General features: G+C 37.6%; 1 protein-coding gene across 1 annotated transcript in view; it reads left to right on the top strand.

Moving 5' to 3' along the window:
* Positions 1–8259, top strand: part of PRTG (protogenin) — a 148175-nt gene extending 139916 nt beyond the window's left edge. Inside the window, exon 23 of the mRNA XM_087859162.1 lies at positions 186–8259. Coding sequence (XP_087715288.1) covers positions 186–590 — 405 coding nt within the window. The 3' untranslated portion in view covers positions 591–8259. The remainder of the gene's footprint in view (positions 1–185) is intronic.
* Positions 8260–15424: the final 7165 nt, after the last annotated feature.

Here is a 15424-nt window from a genome sequence, read left to right as displayed (position 1 = left end):
ATTCTGAGGTGTTGCCACGCGGGTGGGGAACTCCTGACCTAGATCATCTCTTCGTGATGATGGCCTTTCACCCATGTCCTTGAACAGATTACTATCTCAGAATATATAGACTACGTAAAACCGTATTTATGATTTTTCAAGAGCACTCCCCCATCACTGACAGTGTTTTATGTATTTTTGCCTAGCCTCAAAGAAGATTTACTCAAGCGGTGTGCTTTTACCAGCCAGGCACTACTGTGTTGATCAGTGATGAAGACTCCCCCAGCTCCCCAGGGCAGACGGCCAGCTTCCCGAGACCCTTTGGTGTTGCTGCTGATGCTGAGCACTCAGCAAATAGTGAAGGCAGCCACGAGACTGGGGATTCTGGAAGGTTCTCCCACGAGTCCAATGATGAGATACACCTGTCCTCAGTCATAAGCACCACACCCCTGACCTCCAGTTCCTTCACCGGCAGTGATTCAGGTGGGGATCCCTCAGTGAGGAAGTGTGAAGACCCAGCCATGCCGCCGGATGCCCAGCAAACTTCCTCTTCAGTTCTGCAGCCACCGTCAGCCATGCTGCATTTTGATAAAAATGATTTTCCAATCTAGACAGCCATGGTCAGGTTTTCTCACCTTTAAGTCTGTTCGAAGGACAATGAACAGGGAGCCAAAGCCTTTTGTGAAAATCTTGATGTCTTATTGGGTATCTCAGCCTTTTTTTTTTTTAATGTGTTTTGTTTTTTGTTTTTAAACTCACATATTTTGAATGTTTCATTGTCAGCAATGTGAAAAGACAGTCAAGATATTTGACTGGATTATAAAATAAATCACTGGAGCAAAGGGAAGGCTTTCGGAAGCCCCTTTGCTGACTATCTACCTCAGTTTGCCAGGTGGCAAACTCAGAAGACAACTTTGTTACCTCGTTTATTGTGATAGTTTATCTCTGCTCCATAACCAATGATACTTCCTAGTAGCCTTTTGTTTCATTGCTGTATGTGTGGTGTGTGTGCTCAAAGGAGTCATATAGGTATATGAGTAAGAATGTTTATCTGAAGCTCTGATTTTTTTTTAAAGGAAACTGTGACATCTGCATGGTTTGGAGAATGTAATACCTCAGCCGTGAGGACTGTCCAACCCCTGAGAAGAGAAAAAGTGGGACTGTTGATTTTAACGAATGACCGAAACAAAAAAAGTGTCTCTCTTTTGAGAACAGAACTATTCAGTAGCATATAGGGAATACTGTGGCTTCAAGGGCCTTTCTGTTTTGGGCATTAGAGTCTGAGTGCTTGGCCTGCTATACCCCAAACCTCAGGTGCCTAGAGCCGTGCCTTTTCTACCTTCCCCTTTGCCTGACGGTCGGCCAAAGGCTGCGCTGTCTAGTTTGCAAAGCATCCTCACCGTTTCCAGAATTAGTTGCAAAACTCCATGCAGAAAACAGATTTTTAAAGAGAATCGGTTAGACTTTTTGTTTTTTAATCCCACCATGACTTAAAAAAAATAAAAGGGGTAAAGAAATTTCATAAAATATTAAGAATAAAGATAAATGCAACAGTAGACCATAAAATGAACTGGACGTTATCATGGTAACAGTGCCTTCCATTATGTATTATGAAATTCTTTGCCTTATACATTTTTAATATTCATGAAATTGTTCAGGATAGGAGTACAGAAAGTTGCCTTAAGAGTTTCTTGGGTTTTGTCAATAACTATTTTGATGTATGGTATCTTATCAAAGCATTTTAGTTTGTTTTCATGCAGGTTTGGTTTAGGGATAAGTATTCAGAGCTCTACCACCTTGCTTGTATTTTCTTGAATTCTTAAGAGAATTTGGTACTCTATTTAATCTTCTTTCTGTGTCAATGCTGTGAATGAGGAGTGCTAACTCCAGGAGTGAGTTAATCCTCTTGCTGGTTTGAAATCAGCAAACTGTTTACTCAGCCACATAGAAGAGGCCTTCTTTCAGTCCTAAGACAGTTACCTACTAGGTACCCAGCAGTGGAAGAGGAAAAAGAATTAAACACATGGTGTAGAGAGGGGGCCGCATATTTTTTTGTAAGTATTTCTTCACATTATCTGGAAATGACTTCTGAGCCTTGTTTTGAAAAGAATCTTAATGGGTTTCCCCTTGAAGCCTTTGGTTTACGGGTGGGGGGAGGGGTAGGGAGGTTATGCTAAATGATGTTCTAAAATCGAAAGACTATTATTGGGTAATAATCCTACCCCCATCATCTCCTATCCCAGTGTTTGATGATGCGTCTCTTAGTGTTTCTTAATCTGTAGTTTTGTGCCAAACTGGATGTGTTCAGAAGCAGACCAACATGAAGTGCCAGCAACCACTTCTGAACTAAATTCAAAGTCCCCATTAAGTATGGGCTTCATGGCAAAACAAAAAAAGCAGAGCTTTAGGTGAACAATCTGAGGCAAGGAAACTTGCTGCCCCTGCCTTTATAGCTCCTGTCTTATACTACCTCCTTTTAAAGTTATTCTAGTGTTATTTTTTTCCTGTACTCAGGGAACATTTTGTTACTTTTAAGCTGCCTCATGCAAGCATGGGCAAACTGACAGGGTATGGTGTCTTTTGGTTCGTAAGTAGTTTTGTGGGGCCAACTTTTATCAGCATCCCAAATTAAGGAATACAAGGAGTTTGTTTTATTTTTTAAACTTTTCATTAAAAGGCAGATAAAATCTAAAGTTGAAACATCATCCATCATGGTTATGGAAGATGTGTCCAGGACTGAATGAATTTGAATCATTTTAAAAGCCTAAAAAGATGATCTGAAAGTCCTTGAGGAAAGTATTTTGTTTGTTTGTTTTTTGGTTTTTGTTTTTTGTTTTGATGAATAGGCCCATAGTTATTGTAGATCTTTAGCCTATAACTGTTTGCTAATTATTTACCAGTACATTTTTACTTTTTCACCTTTTCATTTTGTTCTTATACAGATTTTTTTCATAATAATCCTGTTACCAAAGAATTTTCAGTAGAAAGTAAAAATCTGACTATAATTTCCCCCCAAAATTGAATTAACTAGAAACATCTATAGGTATGAAGCTTATATAAGTAGTTACTAACCCAAAATAATAGGGTTTATATTGATTGTTGTAGTTAAATAGACTAGTAATTTCAACTACCTTATTGTTACCAGAGCATTTAAAATAAGTTCTTTACCAGCAGATAGTTCCAAAGAATTTCAAGTGTAATTTTTTTTCTTCAGCAAGTAAATCTTCATATACAGTATTAGAGTAAAGTATTTTTAAATTGTTGAAACTACTTGTTGGAGAGAAAAAAAAAATCTTTTCACCAAAGATAAATATTTTGGTCTCATTGAATAAGATGTTTAGTATACACCAAAGACTTCTTTTTACTTGGCCAAAGCTAGCTTCTTTGAAGTCTTAAGTATGAAACTGTAACTAAAATGGGAAGGTTCTCATTTATCTCTCATAGTGGTGTCACTTCATGGTATTTCATTCCAATGGGGTTAATATGCAAATGGTAACTATTTTCTTTTCCAAAGACTTATTTGCTGTAAGTACTGATACACGCATGCATTTTATGCCAAATATTACAAGATACTGCTCATCAGTATTTTCATACCAAAGACCATTAAAATATATAGATTAGCCTTTAAGTAAGTAAAGATGAGCAGATTTGAAATAAATTTATTTAGAGGCTAATAGGAATCTAGCTTTAGTAGCAAAAGATATCAAAGGGCTAAGTTTACATAATTAAAAGCAATACAATTATGTTGGTATTTATCAGTGTTTTTATTCAAGTACTTTTTGTCAGCGAATTATAAAAAAACCAAAGATATTTAAGGTTACCTCCGCATATAGACAAATTTAGTTATACATTAAACTCTTGTTTCTTGTTTTTATGTCAACCAACCTTGTCTCTCCAGAACCCAGTCTGTATCCAAACAGCATACATAGGGACTTTCCATCAAATCTGCTGATTCAGCCACAGGATGTTTTTGCCAAATGATGTGATTACTTTCCTAAGCATCTTGAGTGAGAGATGTCAACAAATCTCAGTTTTTCCATTCCAGAGCATATAGCAACCCCTGAATTAGCCTGTGCAGTCTTCCTCCTGCTTAAAGCATTACCTGGTTAACTCAGAAGGCTTGAGGCAGTTCCGAAATAATAGTGACGTTCTCATCTCTGGGGAGCAGTGGCGCATAGTGGGCAAACAAATCATACCACTGTTTAAGTGGGCTATGCTTCGACCGATGTGCTCTTTCAAGTGTCCATCAGTTGAAATATTTGAATTGCATCAAGGGACCCTAGTGTTTCAAACTTTAGGGGGAACCTTGGGTGAAACTATAATCTTTTTTATGAAATCTGGGGTTTTATATTTTGATTAGCCTAAAAGTAAGGACACAGCTTTATCCACGAAGTAGCTTTTAAAAGAATCGGCTTTGACACACCAGGGAAATTCGATCCTCAGTGAAATGCCTTTTATTTGTCTTTGCTTCAAACAAGAGCACTGCCAACATTGGGAACAATGACAGTTGATTTGCATTAGTTTGTCTTGACTTTGTTAAGGACTTCTGCCAGAAACGCTCATGCTGACTACTCCGGATCACTGGTCAAGTCCATTAACGGGACACCTTTGAAGAGTGTCCCAAAAAGATGGAATTGAAAGGATGGGTTTTGTTTTGTTTTTAATGCAAGAATATCCAGATGTGGTTCTATTTCAGTGGTGGCTGTAGTGATTCACGTGTATGTTTCTCTTTCATTGAATGTAAATTTTTAATACGGAATGTAAAGTTTCAGTTACATGGAAAAAGTCATGATCTTTCTAAGACTAAACATGTATTTTGTAAACTGTGTTCCTGACAATTTGCCCCATGGATCTCTGGTAAAATTGCTTTGGTTCAATAGAATAATCTTTGTGGGCTGTGAGCACAGAGTAGAGGGTTCTGGAGACTACCATATACAACTAGTTGTCTACTTGTGACTTTTATTGATGTTTAGAAGAACATATACATAGAATTCTGTGTTAAGTTGATTTATGCTCAGGACATAAGACCACAGGCTAATGCAATGTGTATGTTTGCAGGCTTTAATCTTCTCAGGCAGTTTCCCTTTTTAAGCCTTTGAAGGTGTTTAGGATTATGACAGTCTTGCATTTTTATCAGACAGATGCTGTATCTTCTTCATGCTTCTGTAACAAATTACCACAATCTTGATGGCCTTAAAACAAACAGATTATTACCTTACACTTCTGTGGGTGGCAAGTCTGACACAGGTCTCACTGGGATAAAATCAATGTCTGTTTCCTTGGTTTTTTTTCTGGCTTGTAGAGGCTGTGGACTCTTCGCTCTGTCTTCAACGCCAGCAGCGTAGCGTCACTGTGACTCTGGTTCCGTCATTTGTCTCTTTTTCTGACCCTAACCAGGGAAAGTTCTCCAGTTTTAAGGACTCATGTGATGACATTGGGTCCACCTGGATAATCCAGGATAATCTCCCCATCTCAGAATCCTTAACTTAATCCTATCTGCAAAGTCCCTTTGCCACGTACGGTAACACAGTTAGAGACTAAGTCTAACACAGTTAGGTTTGGGCATGCACCTCTGTGGGTGGCCGTTTGTTCGCCTGCCGTAGATACATTATTACTATAGAACTGTGGAACTCTGATCCCTACAAAACGTCTGTTGCTTTACAGAGACTGGAAGTCTGAAGTCATGTACCCTTTAGGGATCTTCAAAATTTCAAAGCTGTGTAAACCTTGGCTCGTGGCTTATCAAGTGTACACATCAAACTTCGTCTCTAGGTCACTTGCAAAAACAGTGCAGCTTCAAATTTTTTGCATATGTGCTTCATAAATTAACGTCTCGGTTCTATGCATTTAACAGAAAGTTTCCTGAATATTTGGCTCTCGTTTACGGAAGTTCATTAGAAATTTTTGGTAACCGTTCTTATTATAGTTGAATTTTCTGCTTTTCTCTTGAGTAATTATGTTGCTGGGGGAGGGTTGGGGGAAGAACACCTCGAACATAGGGGCTCAGTAGACGAACAGAAGCATGCCGACGCTCATTCTTCATCTTCTAAAAGCATATTTGCGACATGCCACCTTTCTACCTTTTAAATCAGGTTTTTTCCTTCACCTTCACCAGCGGTTTTATTTTCGGTTCGGTAACCCCTCAATTTCCCATCAACCTCAGCAGGAGCCTCCACTCGCCTTATCATGGCACACCCTCGTCCGCGTTCTCTTCCTTGTCATGCTCTCTTGATTTCAGTTGTCCCTTTTCCTGGAAAGCTTTATTCCATCTGTATCTGGTTCTAATTCCTGGATCGTTCAAGTCAAGCCTTCTTTCAGGTTTGAAAGACAGTTGCTAATTCTAACTCTAATTTTCAGTATGTATGTCTTTCACTAAGGAGATAAAGCTATCTCCATTATGGGGTAGAGACCATGATGATATTCTGAGTAGGGATAACGTGACAGTCATTTTTCAGCTGGTTTTGACCCCAGTCTCTAGGAAGAGATAATGTGATTTACTGAGCATATGCGGTATGCCAAACACATGCTTCATTCCAGCAAACTACTACATTCTGTGAAGCAAATATTTCCCCCCATTTTAGAGATCAGGAAACTGAGGTTTAAAATGTTTAACTTCCCAAAGATCACAGCTGGTTTAGTGGCTTAGCCAAGATACAAACCCAAATTGGTCTAATTCCAAAGTTGATAGGATTTCTACTAGGATACATTTTCTCAGCTAAGAAAATATATTTAATTACTCAGGCTTCTTTTCTCTGTTAAAACCTTCAATTTCTCTTAGCCAATATTGCTTGAAAACTGATGGTTGTGCCTAGGATTGCATTAGAAATAAGATAGTTATGGTTTCCAGAGTCCTTATGTATTCAAGCATTTGCCTAATAGAGTAGGTGTTTAGAATTGAATTTTATCTTGTGTGATTTTTCTGTAGTCCCCATATCCAAATAGGAATTTATTAACTGGAAAAAGCCAGGCATGTCACTGGTCATCCTTCCTTGCTAGATCTGGAGTCGATAGTTTTTATATGAATTACAACCTACCTAATTCTTTACACTAACTTAGGAGGTAGCAAAGTTGCAAAGTTGAGGGAGAGTCGTATAATGGAACAAGTGTAAGTTTAGTTATTGGAGGACCTAAATTCTAATCATTTACCATTTTGAGAATTGTTTGGTAGGAAAGTTCTTAACCTATTTCTGTTCTTTCTCTAACCATGAAATGAGGGGATTTCTTGTGCAGAATGAAACAGTAGTACTGTGAAGACTTAAAAGGAAATTCAAGTGTAAATAATTATAATCTGAAAGTCATTTCTATGAGGCTGTGGAACATTTCTTAATGGATTTTTTTTCTTTACAGGTGAGCTTTTTCAGTTACATTTTGTCTGTGCTAAAATGAAAAATGTTTGCATTTCCTGTATATGCACCAAAAATTAACAGAACAGTGGTTAAAAGATAAAGACTAGTATTTAAACACTCATCTGTAATGTAGGAAAACCTACAAAAGGAAATAGGAATTTACCTCAATTTAAATCTTTCATTTTTTTAAGATGATATTGTTCTACATTTTATTATGATGCTATTTACATGACTGTATACAATTACCAAATTTTATCAAAATTTACCCTTTAAAATGATCTATTTTGTAATTTAAACTATATATCAAGAAAGCTGGGAAAAAAGTAGTAAGTATTATTCTGCAACATGATTTTTCATAGTTAAAAGTTCATCACAGAGATTATCAAGATTTGTTTAAATGTGCCCTCTATCCTCACAGCCACTAAACTTAAAGATCTTTCAAGACTTGCCAAAAGTGAAATTTCCTATGAAAACATTTTATAAATAGCTAACTAGTGTAACTTGAATAGCCTTTCTAATTATGCAACATCTTGCTTTTTTTAAATACCAGTTTAATATGACTTTTAAAAATCTATGTTTACATTTTTATAGTTGTGTCTAATGCCTATCTATTCTTTCCGGTTTATAAAGTCCATGAGAGCGGGAGTCATGAATTTTTAATTTTAACTTTAGATGCCTAACATCATTCCTGGAATCTTGGTTATTCAATCAGTAGTCAAAACTCAGACCTAGGGGCGCCTGGGTGGCACAGCGGTTAAGCGTCTGCCTTCGGCTCAGGGCGTGATCCCGGCGTTCTGGGATCAAGCCCCACATCAGGCTCCTCCGCTAGGAGCCTGCTTCTTCCTCTCCCACTCCCCCTGCTTGTGTTCCCTCTCTCGCTGGCTGTCTCTATCTCTGTCAAATAAATAAATAAAATCTTTAAAAAAAAAAAAAAGACCTGAAGCAAGGACCTCAGGCTTCTTCTTCCTTATAGTTTCCATTTATTGTAGAGGGTTTTTTGGTTAAAAGTTAAACAATGTAATAGGGAACTTACTTCAAGACTGCTACACTGAAGGTAGAATACAATGAGCTAAGATGTCAGTAAGGATCCTAGAGCTGCCAAATCTTGTCTGTAGAGGAGTCACCATAGAAACAAATCTGGTTGATGGGGGAATGTCCTCTTAAGAACCCTAGTTCCTATCCCTTGTGCTTGCCCATAGGGTCTCTCCAGATAGACTGGTTCAGGCTTCCCACAGCACAGTGACTGGGTTCCATCACCACGCATCCTTGAAAAAGACGTGAAGTTCACTTGTGGAGCGGGTGTCAGAAAAGTTGTAACTGTTACTGTGAGTTGGCCTTCAGCTCCAAAGAGCAGGTAAGGCACAGCTTGAGGACAACTGTCCTCGGATTCCCCTTCCCGGGGTCCTTGGCCTCAGTGACTCCCCGGGGCAGCCTTGCCCCTGGGGAGCGTTTTGAGGGGATGCAGCAGTGCCCGGAGCCAGGGACCGGGGGCCCTTCCTTCACCCGTCTGGGCCCACGAGGACGCGGAGGGTAGGTGTCTCGCCCTGGTCCGGTGCTGGGCCAGGGCTGAGAAGGTAGCGGCTGCAGGCTGAGTGCAATGAGCATCTGGAGGACTTGTGTGCTGCCTTTGGGGTGCACTGCATCCCCAGGACTCACCTGGCTCTGGCACGGCCGTCTCTCCTCTTCCCTAGATCTTTGCTTTTTTTTTTTTTTTTCGGTGATATTTTGGCTTCTATAGATTTAAAGAGAGAGTCAAATATCCTGGGAGGGGTAGATGGGTGAGGAGAAAAGTGCATTTTTAGGCTTCTTCTCTACTTATCTCCAGATCTACTTTTTCAAGGTTATGGAACGTCGTAACATTTCTCTGAACTATTTGGAATGAATTTTATATAGGGCAACACCTATTGGCACCTAATTATAGTTTACTCAAGTCTACCGTTAAAGGTTCTTGGGAAGTGTTAATGATTATCACGAATCTGAACATCTTTGCAGATCTACTCAAGTTTTTATCTTGTAAGTAGTTCATGGTATGTAGACACAGTTCTTTTAAACCATCTTTAAAAATTTGTTACAGAAGAATATTTTTCTACAGAACTGTCTTTAAAAACAACAAAAATATTTAGAATTTTTAACCTAAAACCTTCTTCTTCCTGTTACCACATTCTCTATATTTATTCTGTTTGCAAATGAAAATGATTACGTATGATTTAGCGACTTGAGCCTGTTATAAGAATTCACAAAGCCTGGAATACACACACGTTACCTTAGCCTATCTGTAGAATAGAGGACATATGTTACCTCAGTTTGTCTATTTGTTGCTGTTGTTGGACAAAATTTTATGTCTGTGTATGCGTGATTTTTTTCTATTTTCTTCAAAGATGTGAATTAAATGAAAGTGTGGGAGCCAGTTATATTATTTCATATTATGGGTGTTCTGGATCCTTTCACTCTGTATACCATTTTCTTGCAAGGGCAGCATTTGCAGACTAGCTAATGGACTCTAGAGCTGAGCTATTTTAATTTTATGCTTGACTCAGGGGATCAGCTCTGGGAACTCCATTGCATGAAGAAAGCAAATGTTTGCCTTGATTTTGAATGTACCTTTTTAATGTCTTCTTAAAACATATTTTGTTTAATAACGTGGTTTTTTTTCTTTTTCTAGCATCATAGTAAATATTGCCTAGTATTTCCCCCCCTCCCCAGGGTAGTTTATATACTATCCTACAGGTCATGCCAAAAATGAGTAAAAGTTTAAATGCCAAAATGTTTATGAAACTGCTGTCTAAATACTGATTGATTGCACAGTTTAAATAAAAGCTTTCCTTAGTTAAAAAAACAAACAAACCCGTGTTTTCTTTTACTCTTGTTTTTCAGGGAATGGAGAACAAAAGCTCTCAGCTTATAGAATGATGACTTTCATATCCTGTATGGGATGACTATAGAGTCCACTCCAAGCAACAGAAATAGAGCCTGTTAAAGGGATCTAACAATTTTTTTTTCGTTTTTTGTTTTTTGGGGTTTTTTTGAAGATTTTATTTCTTTATTTGACAGAGAGAGACAGCGAGAGAGGCAAAACAAGCAGGGCGAGTGGGAGTGGGAGAAGCAGGCTTCCCGATGAGCAGGGAGCCCGACGCGTGGCTCGATCCCTTCAGATCATGACCTGAGCTGAAGGCAGACACTTAACGACTGAGCCACCCAGGCGCCCCTAAGAATTGTTTTCACCTGGCATTTACCGCATAGCAGCAAGGAAATAACAATTTCCCCTTTCCGGTAGATGGCTGATCACCTCAGGAACTAAATAGTAGGTAGCCTAAAAGCTAAGCACTCAAGCAGATAGACGCAGTTCTAATTCAGGTTAAAGTTTTTGTTTTTTAAAAGTAAAACATCTGTACGGTAAAAGGCACTCTAAACAAAAGGCAGGTGAGACACAGAAGAAAATATCATTAATATACAAAAAGTCCCTGTAAATCAATAAGGAAGAGGCCAAAGGAAGAGCAAATTGGGCAGTGAATTAGAAATCCACAGAGAAAGAACTAAATTAGCTAATAAACATATGGAAAAAGATGTTCTAGCTTGCTAGTAATAAGGGAAATGCAAATGAAAATGACACAATACCACATTTGCCCATCAGATTGGGAAAAACTAAAATGATTGATAACAACCTGTGGTGGCAAGGATGTGGGGAAATGAGTACTCCTAAACCATTGGAGGGAGGAAGAATTGGCTGAACCTTTGGGAGAATAGTTTGGCCGTATTAAATAATGTTTTAAACCCACACACCCTACAACCTAGTAATCCCACTTCTAGGAGCTTCTACAGAAATGATAGCACAGGCACTCATAAATATTCATGGATTCTTATAACAACATTACCAATAAAAGTAAAAAAGAAATTGGCCTAAATGTTTATCAATAATGGAATGTTTGAATAAAATATAGCACCTCCATAGTATGAAATACTCTGCAGCCATTCAACAGGAGGCACATCTATATATAACAAGATAAAAGATGTCAAGGCATGCAGTGCTATTTCAGAAGAAGCCCATTTTTATAAATGTTTGTTGGTATATGCCCCAAAAAAGCTAGAGGAAAATACCCAGATGTTAGAGTGATCACCTATTAGTTAGGAATGTGAGGGAGCTTTCATGATCTCTGTTACTCACAAATGTGTTGTTGGATTTTTTTGTGTAATTAGAAAAAAATCAATGAAGACTGGGTGGCTTAGTTAAGTGTCTTCTGCTCAGGTCATGATCTTGGGGTCCTGGGATTGAGACCCTTGTGGGGCTCCCTGCTCTGTGGGGAGTCTGCTTCTCCCTCTCCCTCTGGTCTTCCCCACTGCTCATGCTCTTCCTCTCTCTCTCTCTCTCTAATAAATAAAATCTTTAAAAAAAAGAGAAAAACTCAATGAAGAGTTAGTTTTTAAAAAATTATTTTTGTTTTTTAATATTCTTATTTTAAAAGGTTAAGAAATACTGAAAACACTCCCACTAGAAAATAGAAATAACAGATAAAATGTGATCTAAACAAGCTTTTTTAAGATAGCTGAATTCTTATTTTTTTTTTTTAATCCTAATTCAGGAAATGAAAGGGAGACTGAAAAAAAGAAAAGTAATTTCTTGAAATGATATTGTGATGACTGTGGAGAACATAAAGAATTGAAGCATAAGAGAACAAGAAACTATTTTTTTTTAAGATTTTATTTATTCATTCGACAGAGATAGAGACAGCCAGCAAGAGAGAGAACACAAGCAGGGGAGTGGGAGAGGAAGAAGCAGGCTCATAGCGGAAGAGCCTGATGTGCGGCTCGATCCCATAACGCTGGGATCACGCCCTGAGCCGAAGGCAGACGCTTAACCCCTGTGCCAACCAGGTGCCCCCAAGAAACTATTTTTTAAAAAATATATTAGAAAAATGAATAGAATTTCCAAAAATAAAAAGTCATTGAATTTTTGAAAATCTGTTTAATAGCATCCCAAATACACTGAAAGAATGTTCTAAAATTGGAAGATATTATCCAGGGTGCAGCACAGAGAAATGAACAGAAAATAGAAAATAGAGGAAAACAGAGAAGATTTGACATACTTCCGACAGCCACTCTAAAATGAAAGACTAAAGAGAATGAAAGATAAGCGATATTCAAAGAGAAAATGACTAATTTATGAAATCATCACATTCAGGAAGTATAAATCTCAATCTAGAAATATAAGAATAAATCCACACCAAGACATTTTAGTGAAACTGCAGAACATTGAAGACAAAGTGAAGAACTTAAAGGCAGGAGGGGGGAAAAAGATGATACAGATTGCAGTGGGAGGACTCAGTGACAACTAAAATAAGAAGATGGTGGTATAGTATCTTCAGAACATCACAAAAAGAAGTAACTACAATATGGAATTCTATACCCAGATAAACTATCATTTAAATGTTAAAGTTAAATAAGCATAATTCTGGATTAAGATTGAGAGAATTTACCATTCATACACCCTTTCTAAGTGAACAATAAAGGGTGTACTTCAGAAAAAAAGAAATGCAATCCACAAGGAAGATATGAGAAAAAAGGAGCAATGATGAGCTGGAAATACAAATCAAAAAGGCAATGAGCTATCACCCCATATCCACTAGGATGGCTATGATAAAAAGGATAATAACAAGTATTGGCAAGGATGTGGAGAAATTAGAATCCTTATACATTGCTGGTGGGTGTGTAAAATGATGCAGCCATCACGGAAAATAGTTCAGCAGCTAAACACAGAATTATCATGAAGTACTGATCCATGCTACAACAAGGATGAATTTTGAAAACGTGCTAAGTGAAAGAAGCCAGTCAAAAAACCCCACACATTGTATGATTCCATTTGTATGGAATGTTCAGAATAGGCAAATCCATAGAGACAAAAATAGATTAGTGGTTGCCTAGGACTGGAAGGTGGCAGGGAACAGGACATGACTGATGGTGGGTATAGTGTTTCTGGTTGGGGTGACAAAAATGTTCTAAAATTGATGGTGATGGTGGTTGCACCACTCTGTGAATATACTAAAGACCATTGAATTGTACCCTTCAGATGGGTATATTATATGGTATATGAATTATATCTCAATAAAGCTGTTTTTACCAAAAAGCCATGTTGAGCAAAGACAGAGAGAAATGTGGGTAAATCTAAATCAGCCTTGACTACATAAGACAAAAATAGAAAGACCTTCTAAAATACAACAAGAAAGAGACCAACAACCCAACATAAACATGGACAAAGGTGTTGAAGTGACATTTCTCCAAAGGAGTAGGCAAATGGCCAATGAGCACATGGAGAGCCTCAGCATCCTTGGTCACTGGGGAAATGCAAACCAAAGCCACAATAAGAAAGCATTTCACACCTACTAAGATGGCTATAATAAAAATTTTAAATTTCTTAAAGGAAAAAAAATACTGGCAAGGATGTGGAGAAATTGGAACCCTCATACATTGCTAATCAGAACATAAAATGGTGCAGCCACTTTGCAAAATGGTTCAGCTTCCTCAGAAAAACTAAACATAGAATTACCACATGGGCTAGCAATTTCACTGCTAGGTATATACCCAAAAGAAGGAAAACAGGGACTGAGACAGATACTTGTATGGCAATTTTTATTGACAGCATTATTCACAATAACCAGAAGTTGTAAGCAGCCTGTGTCCATCCACAGATAAATGGATAAACACAGTGTGGTGTATCTGTACATATCTATATAATGGAATGTTAGTCATAAAAAAAATGAAGTTCTGATACATGCTAGAACATTGACAAACCTTGAAAACATTACCACTCCTATTCAACAATGTGCTGCTAGAGGGATTAGACAGCATCACACAGGTTGGTAGGTAGGATTGCAAAGGAAGAAAGAAAACTTTCATTATGTGCATATGATGTGATCACCTACATAGGAAATCCAAGAAAAATCTGTACAGAAACTATTTGTCTAAATGGAGGAGTTAAGTAAGACTGATGAGTTGTAAGACCAAAATACAAAGTGCAATTGAGTTTCTAAATATCAACAACAAACCCCCAGAACATGTAGTTTTAAAGAAAAGTATATTACCAAATTGACACAAACTAAGGATTAAGAATATATCATACCAAATAGGTGTATAATTATAAAACTCTATTGAAGGATATGTTTGAAGACCTATTTAAAGAAGGAGGTAGAACATGTTTATGGAAGAAATATTCAGTATCTTAAAAATGTCAATACCCCAATGAAACTCAAATGAAAATCCTAATATGGATTCTCATGGAAATTTCGATCTGAAAAAGATAATATTGGAAGCCCGCCTCATGGGAACTCAATGAACTCAAATGAAAATCCTAATATGGATTCTCACGGAAATTTCCATCTGAAAAAGATAATATTGGAAGCCCGCCTCATGCCATAAGTAAATGAAGAAAACATTACAGACTGGATTGTGAAAAATACAGCTAAATCGTTAAACTCTAGAAGAAAATGAATTTTTATGATATCAAGATAGGCAAAGATATTTAAAAAGGTGTAACTAAAAGCAAAAACTAGATGGATAATTCAACTACATTAAAATTTATACCTTCCCCATGACTACAGATAACCTAAATGAAATTAAAAGAAACCACGTACTTGAAGAAGCTATGTGCAAATATCAACCTCAAAGGGTTGGTATCCAGACATTATAAAGGATTTCCAAAAAGCAATAAGAACACTTCAAGCCACACGACAGAAAGATGGTCAATTCACAGAAAAGGAAATCCAAATGGCTTACAAACCATTTGGTAATCAGAGAAATGCATCTAAAACAGGGAAACGACTCTTCGCACCCATGATATTGACACACATGAGAAAAGCCTGACAATAATAACTATTTGCAAGGATTGGAAGCTCTAAAATCCCTTACACGCTTCTAGGAGGGATATCAACTGATGAGATTACTTTGAACAGCAATTTGGCAACTTCTAGCAATTGCCTTTCTAGGTACCTATTCTAGAAAAAAACTTTTTCACATGTGCACAAGGAAACACATACAAAATTGTCTCTCACAGAACTATTTATAGCGGTAAAAATGTAGACATAACCTGTCTCTTAGGTGGACAAGTTAAA

Source organism: Ursus americanus, chromosome 36 (assembly GCF_024610735.1).
Source record: "Ursus americanus isolate L20-20 chromosome 36, mUrsAme1.1.p, whole genome shotgun sequence".
NCBI lineage: Eukaryota > Metazoa > Chordata > Mammalia > Carnivora > Ursidae > Ursus > Ursus americanus.
The sequence above is the reverse complement of the archived record's forward strand: the minus strand, read 5'-3'. Positions and strand labels throughout refer to the sequence as shown.